Source organism: Anguilla anguilla, chromosome 14, assembly GCF_013347855.1.
Source record: "Anguilla anguilla isolate fAngAng1 chromosome 14, fAngAng1.pri, whole genome shotgun sequence".
NCBI classification, from domain to species: domain Eukaryota; kingdom Metazoa; phylum Chordata; class Actinopteri; order Anguilliformes; family Anguillidae; genus Anguilla; species Anguilla anguilla.
The window spans coordinates 17,475,041-17,496,258 of record NC_049214.1 but is presented as its reverse complement, the minus strand read 5'-3'; the positions used below and the strand labels follow the sequence as shown (position 1 = coordinate 17,496,258).

The 21,218-nt window shown below is 48.4% G+C and overlaps 1 protein-coding gene across 6 annotated transcripts in view; it reads right to left on the bottom strand.

Moving 5' to 3' along the window:
• Positions 1 to 21,218, bottom strand: part of rapgef1b (Rap guanine nucleotide exchange factor (GEF) 1b) — a 55,608-nt gene that overhangs the window by 13,585 nt on the left and 20,805 nt on the right. For 3 of the 6 annotated variants that reach the window (XM_035389656.1, XM_035389657.1, XM_035389655.1), the window contains exons 2-11: positions 14,192 to 14,337; positions 13,553 to 13,731; positions 11,669 to 11,825; positions 10,976 to 11,064; positions 10,699 to 10,851; positions 8,759 to 8,879; positions 8,432 to 8,612; positions 5,062 to 5,562; positions 2,583 to 2,785; positions 329 to 490 (exon numbers count right to left, since the gene is read on the bottom strand). In XM_035389656.1, coding sequence (XP_035245547.1) covers positions 329 to 490; positions 2,583 to 2,785; positions 5,062 to 5,562; positions 8,432 to 8,612; positions 8,759 to 8,879; positions 10,699 to 10,851; positions 10,976 to 11,064; positions 11,669 to 11,825; positions 13,553 to 13,731; positions 14,192 to 14,337 — 1,892 coding nt within the window. Of the gene's footprint in view, positions 1 to 328; positions 491 to 2,582; positions 2,786 to 5,061; positions 5,563 to 8,431; positions 8,613 to 8,758; positions 8,880 to 10,698; positions 10,852 to 10,975; positions 11,065 to 11,668; positions 11,826 to 13,552; positions 13,732 to 14,191; positions 14,338 to 18,881; positions 18,997 to 21,218 lie in introns of those variants that run through there. The other 3 variants (XM_035389658.1, XM_035389659.1, XM_035389654.1) reach the window with 2 other exon arrangements.

Below are 21,218 nucleotides of genomic sequence, written 5' to 3'. Positions count from 1 at the left end.
TTCTCTGGAGTCTATTACAGTTAACTATGCCTCACAACACACTCACACACATATTTGAGACTAAATTCAGAGCAGGCAACATGAGGCACACAATGGCACACATGCCCAACCCTGGCTGACAGCGCAGTGCTCTTTATTTCATTAGCCACACAAAACTGGGTTGGCTGTGTGTTTTAAGACCTGGACTGGGGGAAGAAGAGGAGCACAGAGGACCACACGTGTACCGGCAGACAGGACCGCAACCAGAACGCAGGCGGGACCGTGACTGGGGGCAGGCGGGATCAGGCAAACCGGGCCGACCCCACGGGCCGGAGAGGCCGAGACTCACCGTGGGCGTGGCCAAGGAGGCGTGGCCGCTGAGGAAGGAATTAGAGACGGACAGGCTGAGGCTGAGCGCGGCGCTGGCCTCCTCAGCCCCCACCGCAGAGTGCTGGAGGTGGCAGGAGAGGGAGGAGGACGAGGAGGAGGAGGGGGAAGCAGAGTGCGAGGCCTGCAAGGGGAGCAGAAGAGAGAAAGGAAGAGGACAGGAGAAAGGGGGACAGAGAGAAAGAGCGAGATAGGGAGAAACACCAGGAGGGGTGAGAGAGAAAGAGAGAGAAAGAAGAGAGCAAGGAAGAGTTTAACTAAGCAGGAGGCCCAAGCAGAGTCATGGGAGATGTAAGTAGTAGAATCCAAAGAGGAAAACAGTGAGGAAGTGTTAACTAGGCAGTTTTAGTCAGATCGCAGACGCAGGTCCAGTGATTTATAACGTTACTGTATTAACCCTCATACAGCCCACTTTATGACAGGCAAGTGCTTTTGCCACCTCTCTACAATTCCCTGTAGACTAAGTTAGCAATGAGGGTTTAGCAAACCCAAAAATGACAGTAAACCGATACTTGCCCTTTTGTGGCAGAAAGAAAGTGGAGCTCAAACCAATATTAGCAGTATATAGCCTATTTACTGAAAACAGAATTCAGCTTTGCTATCAGTTTCACTGCAATTGTCACGAGTGGTGAAATTGAAAACTAAAAACTCCCAAATTATAAATCTGTCAAAATAATCAGAGGTCATGAAGTGGCACCAAGTGTCATACAGCAATTCTATACATTGCTACTCATTGAGATGCAATATACACGGTGCAGGTTTAGAACTCCACTACATTCAGCAATGCATCTGTTCACAACACATTCCTTAAAGTCTGTCATTTTCTACAATTGAATACACTGAGTCCTTTAACTTATGGCCAATTCAGAAGTCCATCTCGTTTTGAGCTTGAGGTTCTGGCTATAAAATTTCATAAGATGTGAGACCTAAAAACATCAGATATGGACCATTCTTGCTATATATTTTTTCATGAGCCTGGCAGATTAAATTACTTCCCTAAAGCATGTAAGGCTGTAAATCTCCTAAATCCTATTACAGGCTTATGGCTTGTGTTTCTGAGGGGCAATGCAGACACCATCCTCTTCAAAAACACCTGGATTAAACCTCATCAAATGAAGAACTTAAACATCTGGACAAAGATGTAGCCTAGATATTAATCCTGAAGTGGTGCACATGGGTGGAGCATGTCAGTTAAATGATATTAACTGAATTCAGTTCTCTGCAACTCTGTTAACCCACCCAATAGCAGTTTTAAAGTCATTCATATCTAAAGTTGCTTTTAAAGACCAAAAGCAAAACATCAATTCAGTTCTAATTCATGCATTCATTTTTTAAACTGTCGTTAAAAAAAAAATCCTCATTCACACACACATGGATTACACTCAAGTTTGGCCAGAGCTATGTGGACGACGAGTAATTTCATAATTAACAAAGCACCCTTGGTGGTCCACATAAACGTTTTTAAACCAGGCAACCACCGTGGCCTACATAATGTGTAGAAAAATGACGCTCTAAAAAACCTGTTCAGCGTGAAGTTTTAGTTAAGACTTTGCTGAACATGCTGAGATTTAACCCATATGAACACTTTTGAGGCAAATATAGTCAATTCTATAAATGTTCTCACATGCTGGGAGTGAGCATCCAAATTATGCACATAGTTTAAGTGATATGCAGAGTTTAAAGGTGTTATTCAGACACCCACACTCGGCTCAACTGAACAGCGCAAACAACGGAGCTTTGAACCTGAGAGGCTAGTGAAGGTGAAACACAGCTAGCTAACGCACTACTCTGAAGACAAGGGAACAAAGCAGCCAAGCTTGCTATGCCTTCTCTCTCTCTTTGCACTGGGCCGATGCTATTTAAAGGAGCACCCCGATTCTGACTCAAACATCCACAACGCATCAAAGAACCGCTATATTCATAAACATTGGGCAAAGTTTACAGCTGGGGACTTTTTCTAAAGTTTGTCGCAATGCCTCTGCACCGCCGAGCGCTGGTTTCGTTCTGGCTGCATCTGCTCGTCATCAATGGAAACTCTTTGAGCTCTGCGAGTCACGGAAAAAGTTAAGGCGTGAACTAAAAACATCAGAGCGCACCGAGGAGTCGGGATGGCGGTGTAGGTGGGGAATGTGACCCTGCTGCTGATGTGGATCCACCGCGGGCCGTGGTGGACGGTTGCGCGCAGCGGCCCCCGGGGGGCGCTGTGGCTCACTCACCAGCTGTCTCTGCTTGGGCGGCAGGGCGGGGGGCGGCAGCGGCTCGTGCACAGAGTCGGTGCTGCTGAAAGAGTCGTTGAAGCCGTACACTTCCTGGAAGCGCTTGTTGCGCTGCTCGTAGATGCTCTCGCTCTGAGGCGTCTGGTAGAAGACCGAGGGCTGGGGCTCCGAGTAGTCCTCCACAAACTGCATGTACTGCAGGACTGAGGGAGACACGGCACAGTCAGGACGCGCTCCCACAGACACAGCACAGCCAGCACAGGATCCAGCACTACACAGTGAGGAGGACATCAGCACAGGATCCAGCACTACACAGTGAGAAGGACACAGGATCCCACTGTGGGCCAGAGACACAGGTCAACACCGTGAAAAACACAACGCAGCCGAAACTCACAGGCATAACACAGCAGCGGCGCTTCACAGGGTCCATTTGTGCGAAACCTGCTCGTACACGTGCTTCCAAACCCCGATTAGCACAGACCCTCGCTCACAGACATCAGGGAGGCTTATGTTGGGATTTCAGAATTTGCAAGATGGCTTTCCGCCACATTATTTGGTGAAATGACAACTGAATTGCAACACCAAGCGTGTAATTATTAGATTTAAAAGGCGTCTATCTGTTGTCTCCCTATTGTTTCCTGTCACCTCGGCAGCCTAAACAGAAAGCGTGACTCGCTTCTCATACACAAAGTTTTGTAAGACCGTTTTACCCCATCAGACAGCAGAGCCAGCTTTGACCCAGTTGACAATAATCTGGCTAATGTTCAGACCACATCGTGACTGTAATGCTGAATTAAGGAGATTATGATTCAAAATAAATGCTGGGCAAAGTAATAGTAAAAAAACATTCATGCATTCGGGGCCGTAAAAAGATGAATGTGAAGTGGAGAGTTTCTATCCATGTCAGTGGCTTAGTGCACCCCAGTGCATGCAGAGCATGTGGAGCACTGGGCCCACCAACTTTGCTGAGAAAAGCAACACTGATCTTATCAAATAAACGGCTAACCTTCTGCCGCATAACAGGGGTACTAACAGAAAGACTTGAGCATGAATACTTCAAATGCAATTCATTCACCCAGCAACTAAAGAATCATTTCTTAGAACTGAATGATGGAAACCAGCCTTGTGTAATCAGTTTGTGCTTACTGCTGTTCACCAAGTAGAAAGAAAGCAGTTTTGTGCTGAACTAAATTGCAAAGTACAATGCTAAATGAAACTGTAAAACATAGCCTAGAAACCTGTCCAACGCAAAGTTTATATGATTCTTATTTTATCAACATTTTTTCAGAGTTTCAACAAAGCCAGCTGCTACTCTTTGCGTCATAAGTGCCTTGATGAACAGCTGTAAGGTTGTTTAGACTAGCTGGCTAGTGATAACATGTTGTTACGACGAGTACAAAGCTCAGCTAGAACTCTCCACATCTTCATGCATCAGTCCCGTCTGACTTTTAGCAAGATAGCAATCTCGCGATTGAGCAAGTCTGTGAGCACCTGTGAGTGACTGTACCAAAATGACATTCCATTCTATAAGCATCTTCACTACACACATGCATATCAACTTTAGATGTTAAAGGTATCGTGTAAGTAAAATTTAAATCACCAGGGGCAATGCATATAGTATTGTGGGCAAAAATGAGTGGAGTGGTTTTGAGTGACTCAGTCTGATTTATGTGATGTAGGGTGGAAAACCTGAGGCAGGCAGGTCTGCAGAGCCAGAATGGCGAGCAGCGCCAAACAAGCCTGAGCATTTATCCCTCCCTGCTGAATTTCTCTGAAGGCAGTAAGTTTGACAACACATGACATCATCAGTGCCCCTCCCCTCAGCTGCATCGCCCTGCACTCTGCGAACTTCATTTCCTGTGGGCTGAGAGAGCCTACTGCTCTCCTCACCCAGAGATCTCCCATACTGCACACGCTAAAGCACAATTCCACATGACTTAATCCCGCCCCCCCCTCCCCCCCTGCTGTTACAGCAGAAGAGCCAGCTGTGGATCTGGATCAGGATACTCTCTGTTCCCTTCCACACCCCACTGCCAAAGCCTAACTCAGTCCATAACTTCAGTCCCCACCAGTTTGGACACCAATGCCTCCACCCACCTCAACTCAAACTCACAGAATCTCCCAGGGCCTTTATACCAAGCGCCTCCCCGTCTCTCCCTCACTCAAAGCCACTTCCCCTTCCAATCCCCATCACTCAAAGCCACTTCCCCTTCCCTATCTCCCCAGCTCAAAGCCACTCTTCCATCCCCATAACACAAAGCCACGCCCCCTTCCCTATTTACCTTGCTCGAAGCCACGCCCCCTTCTCCATCCCCATCACTCAAAGCCACTCCCCCTTTCCTGTCTCCCTTGCTCAAAGCCACTCCCCCTTCCCATCCCCATCACACAAAGCCACGCCCCCCTCCCTATCTCCCCAGCTCAAAGCCACTTCCTTTCCCTAGCGCGGGCCCCAAAGCTGGGCAGCTGGTGCTCCACTCACTGTGGCGGCTCTTCTTCTCCGGGAGGGGCGGGGGGCTCTCTGGTAAGTCGGCGCTGTCGCTGGCGAGGAACTCGGCGGCGAAGGCCCCGCCGTTGCTCTGGGGCAGGGGGGTGAAGAGGGGGAAGGGGGGCTCGGCCTGCAGGTCCTCCTCGCTGATGTTGTCGTAGTGGGAGGGCAGGCGCTCGTAGAAGACGGGGAAGAGGGCGGGCTGCGAGGCCGTGCTGCGGCGCTTCTTCTGCGGCAGCGCCGGGGGCGCGCTGATGCGCGACGGCTTCGAGGGCAGCGCGAGGCCCGCCGCCGTCCAGTACTCGGGGGGCTGCTGGGGGCAGGGCGCGCTGAAGCGGGGGTGCGGGACCTGCTGCCCGGGGCAGGGGGACGACGACTCGCTGTGGGACTCCGGCAGGGGGCTCAGGCACCCCCCCTGCACGGGGGGCATGTGCTCCATGCTGGACAGGTCCTGGTGCAGGAAGTCGTAGTCGGGATCGTAGCTCTCTGTGTTGTCTGCAAAGGGAGGGAGAGGTGCGATCATTAGCTCAAACCTGAAGCTGCCCTGCAGCATGCTGTACACAAACACATGAGAATCAGCATTGCCTGCTTCAAACGGCACACTTAAAACAATCACAGGCACTGTGCCTGACAAAGAACACTCTGATCCTCCATAACAGGGATTAATAAGAGAAGCTCCAACGCAAACCCCAAACATCCTGCTCCATCGAAGACAGAACGAAGGTGAAGCAGTGTGTGCATATAATGACAAAGCCCAGCACCGTCCGGGAAACGCTCCAGAGAGGAACAGACTTCAGACCCCAGCTCAACTGGAATTATACAAAAATCTACCCGGGGCTTTTAAACAGCATGACACCAACTCTACCAGCAAGACCCAACAGAGAACAAATACTGCCCTTAATAATTATGCCTCTGCAGCTCACATGGTTTATTTCTTTTAACCAACAATCAAGTAACTCCAGTAATGAAATTGTAGCTTTCACAGACCCTGAGAAACCATTTTAAAAGAGGCAGACTCATGTACGCAGTTTTTCCCTGCTTCTCGATCGCACACAGAAACTCATTCAGCCCCCCTGAGAGGGAAGACACAGCGTTCCATCCTCCTTTCAGGCTCACTGAATGATTTCTGCACAGGCTCAGTTTCCGTGACAACCGCTCACTCCCACTTTAACCCCCCCCCCCCCCCCCCCCAAACTGCGGCCTCTGGCCGATGTATGAACTGTCCCCCCATTTCAGAGCCTTTCCCCCGACCCAGGACTGAAGGAAGCAGCCATTATTTTTCTCTTTCAGGGCTTGTTGGCTAGAAAGCTACCAATGGAAGCCTGTAGCTGGAGGAGCAGGAAGCCCATCTACACTCTGTATCTACTCACTCAGCAGTGCTGGGGAACAGGCACGCCTTTGTGAGACTTGCAGAGGTCTGAAAAAGCCCAGAGGGCCTACAAAGACCGAGCTCTTCACCTGCTGCTCCACAAGGGACATGACTGCACGGCTGGACAGATGAAGGCCACCAGAGCAGTGTATGCAGTGTGTGTGTGTGTGTGCTCGTGAGATAATACAACCGCTACAGGTATACTTTAACAAACCAACGCTCGTCAGTCCTGTAGCTGTCTGGTAAGAAGACGGACTTTGACCTTGTTAAAGTTTTTCCTCATTGTTCTCAACTACAGCTGCTAGGTGCTCCAAGTACATGGGAAGATAACAACTCACCTGAAGTAAGAATTTAAAAAAAGCAGCTCTTCAGGTGGCTTCATTTGGGGTGTAAAACAAAAGCCAAAGCCAAAAATACTAATTGAAAAACTAGTGATACAAATAAGTTTAATAATAAAAGATTTTGTTCATTGAGAGACCTGTTTGGCGAACACCTGTCATCAGTACCTCACCAGGTATGCTGGGCACTCCTCCCACTTTCACTGTGGCAGGAGATATCTTTCCCATGGTGCATCAGGGATACAGAGACCCTCACGCTTACTCGTATCAAACAAGTGCTTTCATTAAAGACTGTGCTGTTCAGAGACAATGGAAATCCTAATAATATCAGACTAATGGAGGTACCCAATGCCATGCATGTTTTTTATACTGCATACATGCTGTATACAAAAGACTACTAATAAAACAACAGTACAAAAAATATATATCAGACAAATGGAAGCATGTTTTAAAGAAACCTGATTGGGTTTTTGTAAGTAATTAAAAACTGCATTGGACAGGAGGATGATTGGCCAACTACCCTTCAAGGCAGGGCTGATATTCATTATGCAGCATGGCTGAATGTAATGTCCATAAATCATTTTCATTTCATTGCACCGTCCACTAAAATAAACATCGAAGACATAAAAAAAATTGTAAGCAGCCGACCGTAATAAAAAAAAATGTGACGTTTAATGTGCCGTTAAGCCTCCTCAACTCCATGACCTGCCATTCTAAGTGGGCTGCCCTGTGTCAATTACTGGAGCGATGAGAATGAAAAAGGCCATTCGCTTCAAAACAACTTAGTGTTAAAAATAAATACAATTCTGCTTGAATGCTAGCGAAGAGGAGAAATGGAATTCCCTTGGCTTATTAACCAAATACCTACCTAAATTGTGGACGGATACATGCAATTGTCTATTAAGGTTTTGTATTTAAAATGGTTGTGCCACAGTCATCGGAGCCCATGAGGATATACATCATGAATATTGGCATGGGTAGGGGTGTTCTTCAGCCCTAACACCCCCCTAGCCGTGCCAATTTTAACGACAAAATGAGTTCCTGTTCCAGATCGCTTTATCAAATTCTGCCGTTATTAAAGAAAAGCCCTTTAAGTAAAATCTGTCACAGTGGGTCCCTGTAATCGGACCAGGCTGTCTGGCATGCGTGCCCAGCGCTGGGGAGTGAAGGGCCAGGGAAGAGGCCAGAGCGGCAGGCTCCTCCTGCAGAGCAGCGGACGGGGTGAGTATCCGCTCTCTCACACACAAAGGCCCATTGTGACTGCGGCTGGGTCTGATTTCAGCCTGCTGCAGTGCGGACGCCCGTCTCCCCCACACGCCGGCCGCGCGGCTCTGCAGAGCTGCAGCAAGGACAAGCAGGGCCCCGGGGAACACGAGCACGCAAACCCCAGACCAGAGGCGTGCGGGCGGGCGGGGGAAGGCGGACGCTGCGGAACGAGGGCTCTGTGCGCATGTGCTGCAGCAGGTGAGTCTGACTAAGAGGAAACGGGAAGTAAACCCACACGCACTAGCGCAGACACTGTGGACATGCATGATAGGTGCGAGACCGAGCGAGAGCACGTATGAGGAAGAGAGCGAGACTGTCTGCGTAAGGACACAGCTGAGCGCTGGTGCAGGTGTGAGGGGCGTGAGGGGAGGGAGGGAGGCCGCCTTCTCACCCAGGGTCTCGCAGCTGGTGTTGCGGGAGCACTGCCCGCTGTCCTGCTCCAGAGAGGAGAGCTGCTCGTCAGACTTGCTCAGCTTGCCCATGCTGTTGCAGGGGGACAGGCGGGGGGACTCCCCTCCGTACGAGTGGCTCCCACCAGAGAAGCGCCGCTGCGGGAACTCCGTCTCGCAGTCCTGGGGTCACGTCGCCAAGGAAACGAGGGCAATGAGTGACATATCGGTCAGGGCAGATGTGGCCAGATTAATCAGAAACACAATAAGCATTCATCCAGACAGCTGGCTCACTACTTCAGGCCAATCCCAGCCCTGAGAGCTCCTACCTGCTTGTTAATGCCGATGGGGAGACTCATTCCGCTGGTGGTCCGGCTCATCGGGGCGACCACCGCCACCCGGGTCGGGGAAGGGGCCGACTGGCGCTTTTTCGGGGGCAGGGCGGGCGGGCTGGAGACAGACAGAAGAGAGCAGAGCTCGGTCAGAACAGCCCCAAGTCCTGACGCTCAGCCCTGACGTCATCCCCAGGCACACACACACACACGAGGGCAGAAGTAAACAGGCAGGACTCATTCCTCCTCATATAAGGGCAGGGAGCCGCGCGGCGTCAGCGCTCCTGCGGCCCGGAGCCTGGAGCAGCATGCAGCAATCCTAGCATTCCTGGGCCAGGAGCGCAGCGCTGCGTCGCCGACGCTTCCCCCGCTCCTGACCGCGCGGCCCGCCAGCAGGTACTCCTGAGCCTGCGTCCTCACACGCCGCACCGCAGCACAAACAGGCGCCAGGAGGAGGGAGGGGGCGTGGGCAGGGAGTGGTCACAGGGGTCAGAGGTCAAACATGCACGCCTTTCAGCGCCGGCTGTGTTCCGCAGGGCGTCACCCGCAGACGGGCCACTCAGGGAAGCACATGCACGCGCGCCATTGCTCTCCTCCAATCAGGGAGCTCAAGTAGCAGAGGGGAGGGGTTGAGTGATGTCACGATGCACACCGATGACCCGCAGGGGCGACAGCAGCGGGCATCGTGGGAAACGTACTTCTCCCGCTGCGGCGCCTCCCTCTGCGGCTGCAGTCTGCTGGCGAGCCCCGGGGCAATCCCACAATCCCACACAGCATGGAAGGAAAGAGAGCAGGACAGCAGCTTTAAGACCGGGCCCAGGTGACAGGGCCCAGGCACTGCGCTGCAGCGCTCTCCTCCCGCCCCCCCACCCCTGACGGACAGCTCCCTCTGCGAGGCTCGTTTCTAACAAACGCCCACGGGCCAGGGCAGGAAGAGGAAGTCAGGCTCATTTCGTGACGCCGTGCTCAAAACTGCGCCTTCAAAGGCTCACTCGCTGAAGAACCGCGCTATTAATATCGCTGGACATTTTTGGTGCTCTGTTGAAGAGCTCTCGCAAAACGGTGATGTCAGACACCTTGAGCAACGCTAAACTCACTCGAGTGGCTTAGGTCATATTATTTATTTCGCAACAAAGCCCTGAAGAAAGACAGAACTGCACACTCAATGAACTCACTAGGAACAAGAAGAAGTGGACATTTTGTACGGGTGTCAAAGCATTATATACTGGTCTCTTGTGGCTGAATACTTGGAATATGCGTCAGATGACAGAGATGAATATGAAGTACGAAGCGTCACCTTGATGGTAATGGCAGGCACAATAAACTAAGTTACTGAGTTCTCTCTCCCATGATGGTCAGCAGTGTCTCAATACACATCCTTAAGTCTGCCGTTTTGTTTAGTTTCCTTTCCCGATCCTCTTGGGGGGGAGAAAAAAAAAAGACGGAACCACATATTGTCGTACTCTGTCAGCAACTTCTCACGGAACTTTCTGAGAAGAGAGCTTCGGAAGCCAAAGCACACCTGACCAGTGAATTGCACTTCTGCATTTTGTCAAGAACTGAAGTGTGACAGAGCATGGCTGCATTAAATCAGGAGGCGCCACTACGCTACTGAAGGAAAAGAAATCATAGGCAGCCCACTGCAATCTGGTCATTTATAGCCAGTAACAGCAACATTTACAAGTACATCTCAGGTACTGGAAGATAAATATCCATACAATCTTCTATAAGCAGGAATAAATGGCGATTAATGGTTTTAACAGTTGAATTTTTTCCATGTTTAGCCTTTACATGAAAGCAGTCTTTTCACTGTTCCCAAGGCCACAGGAAGGAGTGCTTCTCCCGCAGGAAGCCCACAGCTGTGACATCACTCGTGTGTGGTAGCGGGGGACGGCTGAAAGGGAGGGAGAACATGGCGCTTCATCCTCCGCCCTCACCTGAACTCTGGTATCTTCACCCCGGGCAGCGGGGGCTTGGGCGGGGCCACGTCCTCGTCCGCCGCGTCCGGGTGGGCCTCCGCGGACTGGGCCTTGGGCGTGGTCTTGCTGAGGATCTCCTTCTCCCTCTCGCTGAGCGGCAGGTCTGCAGTGCTGAGGAGGGGAAAGACAGAAGCGCGCCTGGCTCAAACGGCCTGTCTGAGCTACAACTCGCTCCTCTCCAGTCCGCTGACTGAGACCTTTCCATTTTAAAACTGCCCCGGTCCCAGCGGCTCACCTCTCCGGCTTGGCCACTGGAGGCACAGGCTTCGCAGGGGACGTGGGCGAGGGATGGTCCTGTTTCTCTATGGTGAGCTTCACCAGCTCCTGCAAGCGCAAGACGAGCACATCTCAAACAGCGCTTTACACCCGTTTCAAGAGCAGAGCGAAAGGATTCGAAGCAGCGAATGTGTGCCATTCCTAAGTCTGCTCCACAAAGACCAGCCAACACAAGATATAAATAAATAACAGTACATCAACAATATAGAGGCAAAGTGGTACGAAAATTATTTTTTCCAAATGTTATTTTAAGTAAAGCACTAACTTCATTTGTTTAAAAAAAAACAGAGGGTAAGCATGATTATTCCAGTGGAGGATGGGCTCCCCTCTAGCCGGGTTCCTCCAGAGATTTTGTCCCCGTGGGGAGTTCCTCACCACTGTTTGGGTGTTTTTCTCCCCAATGGGGAGTTTTTACCTCACTTGTCTGCTTTTGGGAGTTCAGGACTGGCTTCTGCCTAACTCTCCTCCTGCTCTCTGTAAAGCATGTTTGTGACAGTTCTCTGTAGAAAGCGCAATATAAAAATAAACTGATTTGATTCCAGCCCAGTAGGTATTCTAAGCCCAGGGCAGTGGCTAATGTGTTGCTTTTTGAACAAAGTAACAGAGACCAATGTGACAAACAGACGAAAGGTGAGGAAGTGTTTGTCACTACCTTTACGCCGTCCAGCACTGCTTTTATGACCGTTGTGACCATTGAGATGGTCTCCTTGTCCTCCAGGTTGACGCCCTCCAGCATCACCTGGTCAGACCAGCGGATGAGGTTGGCCAGGCTCTGATACACACGGTTGTGGCAGGAGGACACTGCAGAGCTGGAAGACAGAGGAAGAGGGTTCTCAGAGTCAGCCTCAGTGGGACAGAGATCACTGTCATGAGCCTTCAGTCCACAAGGGAGCAGATTTAAAAGCCAGACGTGCACCGAGCTTCAGAGAAGCACTGTAGAACAACAGGTAGTACCAATAAAGTGTCTGTGTGTGTGTGTGTGTGTGTGTGTGTGTGTGTGTGTTTGTGTGTGTTTTTAGGCATTTTTTTTCCCGTGAGTATGTTAGAGATATTCACAGAAGATTGATTTCAGCCCTTTTAAAACAAAAACACACATACACATGTTCCAGTGAAATGGTATATAAATTACAAGTTGAATGCATAAGTATGGTTATACAAAGATGTTTCTTTTAGTGGGGACACAAATGTAGCCACCTAGTAATTATGTAAAACATCACTAGGTTAAGCACTAGGTTAGGTTATAATTAGTACAGGATTCACATAAAATATTTACAATGATTTATGAACAAAATCCGCTAAATGCAGGGTAATTAGCTGTTGTTTTTACTGAACTTACTCCAGAATGATAACACGACAAAAACTGACTTGGTCGATATCCCAACCAGTTAGAGGAAACAGGTTATTCTATTTACATATTCTCAAAACAGTAAAATAGAAGACTTGCTGTTCAGGCATTTTAATAGAAGAACCAGCTTGCCATTTAGGCAAATTTGGGGGAACACTGTGTTTAAACTGGGTAGTGGTGGCTACAAAGAGAAAACAGCCATCTTCCATTGCCTCTCACCCATCAAACAATCATCACTCCTTTTTTAGGAGAAAGGAAAGAAGCATTCAGCCCGCATAAGAGGGCAGAAAGAATGTGTGCCTCTATGCACGGAGCCCGCAGCTTTCCGGCAGCGGACGGCCCGTGCGCAGGGATTCGGGAAACCACCGCGAGACGCAGGCGGGGTCCCGGCCTGTACGGGCACGCAGCAGCTGATTCAGGGCCCTGGAATATCCGCGCGGGCTTCCAGCTTTGTTCCGCACCGGGGCAAACCCCCACTGAAGAGCAGCATCCTGCTCATTCCCAAAACAGGACCCCACCAACCATTTACATCAGGGAGGGCTGCTCTGGCTAAATGTCAGAAGGGAACATGTAGCGCCTGTCGTTTTCAGTCGACTCCTGTGCTACAGGTGTGAGAGCCACGTTGTGTGACGGCAGGAGATGAATACTGACAGGTTAAGCACGTTCAGTTTTCTGCCCTGTGAATGCCCCCATCGCCTCTGCATGCATAAAACCCAACAAATCAAGTTAATCTTCCAACAGACCAAAGCCCTGCTTAACTTTATACAAAGGACTTCATTGTATGCATGGCATTGTTGTGGGTTACCACACACAAAGAAAACTTAAGGTTTGTTGGGGGGTCCTCAAATTTTTGAGTAGCCAGGCAGGTGAGAATAGTATCCAGCTAGGGGATTGTTTGGTTGAATTAAGTTTTGAATTAAATGGAGGTCTGTAGTCCTCCATTTAGCTGGTGCTTGGGTAACTCCTTGATTTGTGTGTATATCCATTCAGAACCACGTAATTGATACATTTACATGGTTCAGAATGGATATACAATATGTCTGATACATATTGTAATGGTAAACTTACACTTAATTAATTGATTGATTAAGTATGAATATGAAACAATATCGCAGAAGCTGACAGCCGAGTCACACAATCGGATACAACCTTTGCCTCCCCCCCTTCTCCACCGGGCCATACTGCACCTACCTGTGCTGTATCCGTGGCTCCACCTGTACCAGTGGCAGGATGGCCTCCAGCACCTTGCTGGCGGAGCCTGGCAGCATCTCCAGAACCTTTTTGTCCACCACCATTTTGTCCACGATGGTTTTGAAGTAACGTAAGGCGCTGACAACTTCCTTCTCATGTTCCTCCAGCCGGCTCACCTTCTGCACTCAAGCACCAGTTAGGGGTTAGAACATTCTGGAACCTCACATTGAACACTGTAGAACTCCTCCAAAGATAAGCATCTACTACACTAGTGTCTATGACTCAGTCAAGTGTCTATAACAATTCCCATTTCATTCAGCTTTCTTCAATTAAGTTCTAACGCACTTCTAAGGCATAATTCCTCAAAAGCCATGGTCTGAGTTAAACTCAGGAAACTAGGGTACTCCCAGTAGAGTTCTCCCATTCATGGCCTGATTATTCCTTGGTGGGAGCTCTGTCAGTGCACCTGTACTGCAGCCAGCACAGTGAGTAGAGGGATCATGGGAAACACACTTTCAGACAATGGTCAAAAAAAAAACAAAGCAGGGAAGGAAAAAAATGAACAAAAACAAAAATAAGCAAACAGGGCAGCGGGACAGCCTGGGCGATAGGAAACTCAGTTTCCCACGATGCACACACCTTATTGACAGGTTTCTCTGTGGTTTTGACCGCCGGCTCTGGCTGCAGCTGCTTCCCTTTCTTGGAGGGCGTCCGCTTGATTTTGGGGGAGTGGAACTTGTCCATTAGCTTCATGGTGAAGGAGGAAAGGTGGGAGCGCTGGGAGTCTGTGAGTGTGAGAGAGAGAGAGAGAGAGAGGCGTAAGAAATACATCATACTAAGAGCAGATGAAATTAAATTATTTAACAATAAATTTAAAAAATCATCCTTATAACAGCACACAGCTGGAAATCCCAGTGTAGTTTCTAGGAGTGTAAACCTCTAGCTTCACTCTGATAGAACACGATTTTGATTCGTGGCAACAGTTCGATATCACAAATTTTGCTACAATTCAAAACAATCTGATATAATAAGAAACAATTAATACATAAGAACCAGGCTAGACAATCAATGTTACAACGTACATATACAACCAAAATGAGCTTGAGAGAGTAAAACCTTGACTGAAGAAAAATGGCACTAGCAGAGTGATGCGGTCGAGTTGGAAACATAAAAAAAGATGTTGGCAGTGTTGCTAAAGGGCAAACTGGCGTAAGATTATGGACAATTAAATAGTTGTTTTGCTATGATTCATAGCGACACGGATCGATTTTTGCGTATTGTATCGAGCGGATCGGATCTTTCCCCTTTGAACTGATACACTGTTCCAGATTGATGTATCGTTACACCGCAAGTAGTTTCACAGCAGATTAATTTATCTCCTCTTTGCTGCCATCTCAGAATGGGCTGTAGAGATTTAGAGATGCACGAGAGCAGCTCTGCCAGTCCGCCCCCTGGAGAATCTCACCCCACAATCACCGGACAGGAACAAGACAGAACAATGTGAGGATAAACAGAAAACAACACCTGAGTCAGGAATGACAATTTTACAGTGGAATTTTATCCATCTGTAGGGCAAGCTCTCATCCATGTAAGCCACTGGATAAGGTATTCTCTACAAAAAAGAGAAACAAAACACATTCTCTTTCTGACTCTCTCCCTCTGTGTGCCTCTCTCTCTCTTTGAGCTGTAGCTGGGAGAGGCATTAAAATCAAGCTTAGCTGGCACATGCCTGGCATCCACTGACCCCATCCCCTGAGTAAAGCTTGTTAACTGTCAGAAAATCAATGAGTGAGCAGAGTCGAATCGTGTTTACCGAGAACAGTCCCAGTATTACAGCCCCTGTAGTCTGCAAGCAGCAGTCACATTCGTTTACCGATGACTCGGTTCATACAGAAACGTGTGCGTTCTAATTAGTGAGGGCCACTGCTCACAAGAGCCAGAGCGAGCATTCACACACGTCTATCTGGATAACTGCAGGTAACATACACACCCATTTCGTAAACATAGTATGATACTGTGCATCTTTATGTGTATAAATAGCAAGATGTGTGCCTGTTCAAGACTGTGTAAGTCGTGCATGGTGGATCTCTCCATAATGTGTGTGTCAATGTATTTGAGCCTGAACATGCTTATGTTCATGTGTGTCTGAGCCAGAGTGTATCTCTACATGTGCATCTGTTTCAGACTCTGCAAGTATGTGTGTTTGAGGTGCATGAATCTGTGTCTCTGGCCAAACAGAGTGCTCCTGCATGCTCTAAACCGCATCTCCAGCCCAGGCCAAACAAGGTCCAGAGGCAGCAGTGTCCAAGCCAGGCCTCACTCCACAAAGAGCAGTGTTCTTTCACTACCCAGTCTACAGAAAATACCTGAGACACTTTCAGAAGATCAATGAAGTGGGCTTTCTGAATGTTTGGGGGAGGTTACGAATCATCACATTTCTCTAGCTGCATGTTCCCCAGACCAGATGTCATTTCCACTCCAGCTTTGCCACTCTGTCATTTGTAATGCGACTCAGAAAGCCCCTTGTGGAAACCACAGAGCAGGAGGTGAGAAACGGGGTTATTTTCTATGTAAAAGAAATTCTCAGCAATGTCTTAATCATGTCTTCCTGCCCACAGCTACTCTTAAAGCATCATCACACATTTATTCTTATCTATTAGGCTATCTGCAGCCAGTAACATTGCAGATTTGACTATTGTTGTTCCTCTGTCGGCACAACTTCCTGTGTAACATCTGAATCATACCTTAATACCACGTACAACTGTTCTCATGGCAACTGAGAGACTGCCTTTCCCAATGTGGCCGTATAGCAGACAGAGACGTATTTACAACACAAGGGCCGGGACACAAAGAGGTGCAGTTCCTGTAAATGTGTGGGCGTGTGCTGGCTTGCAGTGGGGCAGCTCCCTGGGAGAGGGTGTGTGAGCAATGATGCAATGCCAAGCGAAGGCCTTGTGTTCGCTCCAGGCTGTCTCCTGTGGGAGGGCTGCTGAACCCCGCCCTCCACCACCACTCCCCTCAACCCCCCCTCCACCCCACTAACGAGCTGCCTCAAAGCCCAGTGTCCCATAGCAACCACAGCCATTTACTCTACCAGATGCCTCTACGCTACTGTAGCGCTCTGCTCTCAAACTTGAGTCCCTTTCAGAGACAGATCAACCGCGTGTATCTTTTTAAGTATTCACCAGCTCTGCCCAAACTGCATAAATAAGCTCCAGAGCCGAGGCTTTCCTTTTATTGCACAAGCTTGTCATCACATCACTTGGGGATACGGGAACAGCACAGCGGAGGTGCTGGTTCAGACATTCAGAAACTGTCTGCCTCAAGTCAAACATGCCCTCCTTTGCAGCTCACAGGATCACAGAGACTGCCTCCAGGCTAGACTTGCAGTAGGACCAACCCCTCTGCTAAGAGTGAAGTCATTTCTGACTACAGGCTAAATTAGTCACAGTGGGGCTTAGCACACATGCATCAGTGGAACGAATTGAGCTCACACGACTGCCTAAAACAGGTTCAAAAGAAACAGAAAAAGAACTGTACCTTCGTGTGGAAGAGCGAGACGGGTGCTGAGTATGTATTGTCAGTAGACATCCGTTTAATTTAGTGGAAAACATAATGGTGCTGTCGCTCACTTAAAGTGACACTATTAAACTACATATATACCAGCAATAAAGAGTTTCTACGATAGATATTACCCTGTTTCTGAGAACAGGCCAATCTGACAAGCTACAGAACACTGACAAAGATGAAAAAAAAGCAGAGAAAGAAGTAAGCGCATGGGATTTCTATAAGGAGCAGAAAATGAAACGACTTGAAAAGGCCAAAAATACTCAACACAGCAGTCCACACATGGAAAGCTTAAGCCAGTACACCAGTATCTGCCATACAGAGAAAGCTACTAGATTTGGAGACATACTTTCAGAATACTTCCAAAATATGAAGACCTAGGCCTATTTATTTTCAAAATGGGTAAGATTACAATGGTTTAATTTGCGGTGGTTGGACAGAGCAAAGGAAGCAGGGAAACAAGCCTGACTGTCCTTCCTGTTTCCATTGGAATCAATGACCTTTGTGTCAAAGGCCTCTCCACTCACATAACTGATAGGAGGAACAGCGCAAAGACAAATGTGCATGTGTGGCAATGAATGCAGTCTAAAAATATCCACTGAGGCGTATAAAAAAAACCCCAACAAAGTGGGTGTGCTCAAGCAGGTTTGGCTGAGCAGTACGCCGTTTCACTGTTTTGCTTAGTTTTTAAACCAGTCTCAAATCTCCAGGGCAAGACTTCTAGATTCAACAATGATGATCTCATACTCCAAATTTGCCGCAATCGCAATATTTCAGTGTCACGTCTTACGCAAATTATTGAGACACTTTGTTTTATTAATGAGCCATGGTGCGGTAGACCGCTCTGTGAGAACGCCAGGAGTGCCATTTTGTTTGTTTTGTTCATTTTAAAAGGAGGCACAGACGTGAACCACTAATTCTAGCTTCTAGGAGGTGAAACACCCAACAACCACATAGACAAGCACACAAACGCATGCTGAAATTATCCCTACGGTGTACTGACTGATAAAGCTCCATCCACAGCTGGGATTTGGAGAAAACAGCCAGGGGTTTGGAGGGGGACTGTTAGACTTCACATCTTTGGGTGAAATGTCAGGGCCAAAGGGGTCCAGTCAGAGCTGATTTGGCAGGACTGTGGTTTGCCAGATTTCTTCCTTACGGCACCCAAGAGAGAGAAGTCGCATCGGCGGCGCCACAGTAAACTACACAGTTTGCTGAGAAAACCCACGCGTTGCTTCACTGGGCTGGGGCAGACTTCCAGCAAGACAGGCCCAGACTTAATGTCAGAGGCTCATTATCCAATTAGGAGCATAGTTTCTATAGGGAAATTATTGCTCAATTAGCAGTAAGTGGGTGGGGGCTGGGGGGGTGGGGGGGGTAGTATTTTATTTATTTTTTAGTGTGAAAAAAAGTGTGAAAATGCTGAGCACGGTTCTGAGAAGAGCCCACGGCCCTGAGGTCTGTGGTGTGAAACACACTCGGCATTCGCAGAACACAGCCTCCTCCGCACTAGCCTTACGCCGTGTCACGGTTTGATGCTCGCAGAGCTGTATTCTGAAACCACAAGACTGTTTCTCCTCAGCAAGGACTCACAGGTCTGCAACAGAGCCCCAGACTCACCCTTCAAACAAGGGCTTCTAGGGCAAAACAACAACCTCACAGCCTGCAGGAGACACAACCTGGCACGTTTTCAGAGCTTCACAAATGTGGATGCCCATAGTTCTCCATTTCAATCACACAAAAACAGACATTATTCCCATACGCTTTTCCATCTCCAGGTCTGTGGAGTTGCTGCTTCCTGTCCAGAGTGTCAGGAGGACGTGGAGGCCTGAGTAAAGCCAGGGGCTCAAGTTGTCTGTCATGCGCTGTTCACCCCCCAGGAACAGCCTGTTTATGTGGTGCCTGAGTGAGCACTCTGATGCTGAACAGGTCTGAAGATGATGGGTGGCACCGTCTTCTCTGCCAAATCCAACAGGGAGGCCCCTCGAGGGCTGTACCTGGAAAAACGGGCCTGATTAAATGCGCTGTCTCTCGTTTGTTACGACCTTAAATGAGCGTGCTCTAAATGAGCGTGTGCTTATTCCCTCTGGTTCACATTCACTGTGAGCCCATGTGCGGCATGCCTGCCGTTCACAGCTCATAAGCCAGCCTGTGCTATACAGCAGAGGAAATATGATAATGAGATGTGGCCAGCCTGGACACGGAAGTCATGATGACTCAGCCTCAAGAGAGCCAGGACACCCTTACACACACTTACACACGCGCGCACACACACACACAGCACATACATATATTAACACAGAAACACAGCACCAGACATAAACGGACACACCCAAACAGTACAGCACAAAGCATGTTTTCTTTGAACAGTTCAATTTGAACGGCTTTTTACGAACATTCCAAATTGTTTGCATTAAACATAAACAGACATTGCGACGAGAGTGTTTGTACTCACAGCCGCTTCTGTGATCATCGATGATAAAAAACAATAGCTAGCTAGCGAACAATAATAACATTGGCTAGCGTTAGCAATAACATTATTGAAAAAACTGATCACACTTAACGGCATCTTCAATTGAAATACCCATCTGGGAACATTTCCCTCAGTCCAGCGTCCATTTTTGTTTGCCGCAAACTAACTTTTCAGACCATTCGCTTATGTTTGCAAACGTTCGCGGCGAACACAAAGCTAACAGAAAAAAGTTTGAAATAGTCTGCAAACGTTCGCCTTGTTCGCTGAACTTGAACGCACCTCTGCAATGGTATTACCAGTAACACACACAGATCTGAAGTCTTTGAGCTAAGATGATACCTATAACTGAATTGTTGACAGACTAGATGTGAAACTCATATGACTCCAAGGCCGACGCGTGGATTCTAAAATGCAATGTGATGTAAGATGTGACAGGAGTCAACTGAGGTCAGTCCTTCAGCAGAACTGGGACCTACTTCTCCTTAAGCCTGACCAGGCTAATGCAACAGTAGTGATGGTTTGCCTCAGTGGTGCAGCAAGAGTGATTACACAGCACTGCCAAGAGCTTACAGCAGCCAGTTCCATGCAATGGCCATTTAAGCAGTCTTTCTGAAGGAAAGATGACGCTGAATGTAGAATATAGTCAGTGTGTGAAAGTACTGCAGAGTGCCTCGCAATCTTTAGCCCACATTTATTTCATTTAGTAATACACTGCATAAGACCCCATTATCAGTCTCCCTGCCTTCCTCTCCACCTCTCTCTCCCTCCTGATTAACTCCACTCTCAGCGGGCTGTTGTCGCCCGCTGTCATGGAGACGCAGTGATGTCAGCACCGCTGCTTCAGGTCGGAGGGTGCGGGCGAACGGGGAGAAGCTGTGTAAAGTCTGACAGTGGGCACAGCAGCCTAGCAGCGGCCTCCAGTGCTGTGTGCTCTTATGGAAGTTACTGTGCAAAGCTACTCAGCTGCTGGTCAGCTGAGCCTCGAGTGGATCCGCTTTGGAAAATGGGCTAACCCAAAATGCGCAAGGCCCGCATCCCCTGCTCTGCAAATGCGCTGCATTTCATTATTTAGGGAGCTTTGGGTCAATAGGACAGGCTGTATTGACCCTGCTGCTTAATACTGTGATTGCTGAACTCAAGACGAGGTAGACAGCCATCTGAGGTGTCCTTCAAATATTACACTACAAAGTTAATATCCTTCAGAATGCATTATTAACAATAAGGCTGAGTAAACTTGGCCTTCTGCTTACACCAGAATGCAGACTACATAAAGGGCCACTGGGGTTGATAATAGCAAGTTTAGCAACTCAGGAAGAAACTGAATCTGTAGATTGGTTTGAAAAGAGACAGAAGTAACTAGAAGCAGGTAAAGTATGCAACAGGTTTCACTGTTATTTTTAACATTATAATATTCTTTTTTTACACCAAAATACACTTTTCAATTCAATTCAACAGAAATTACAGAGACCAATTCAAGTCTTTCAAAAAATATGCTGCAAATTAAGCACCAGAGTTTTGACTTCTGGGCAGCCACTTTATTTGATTTATAAGATATAACACTCAAGTGGGTTTTTAAATGGAAACACTGTCTGACTAAGTTTCCCTCAGTGGATTGAAATGGCAGGC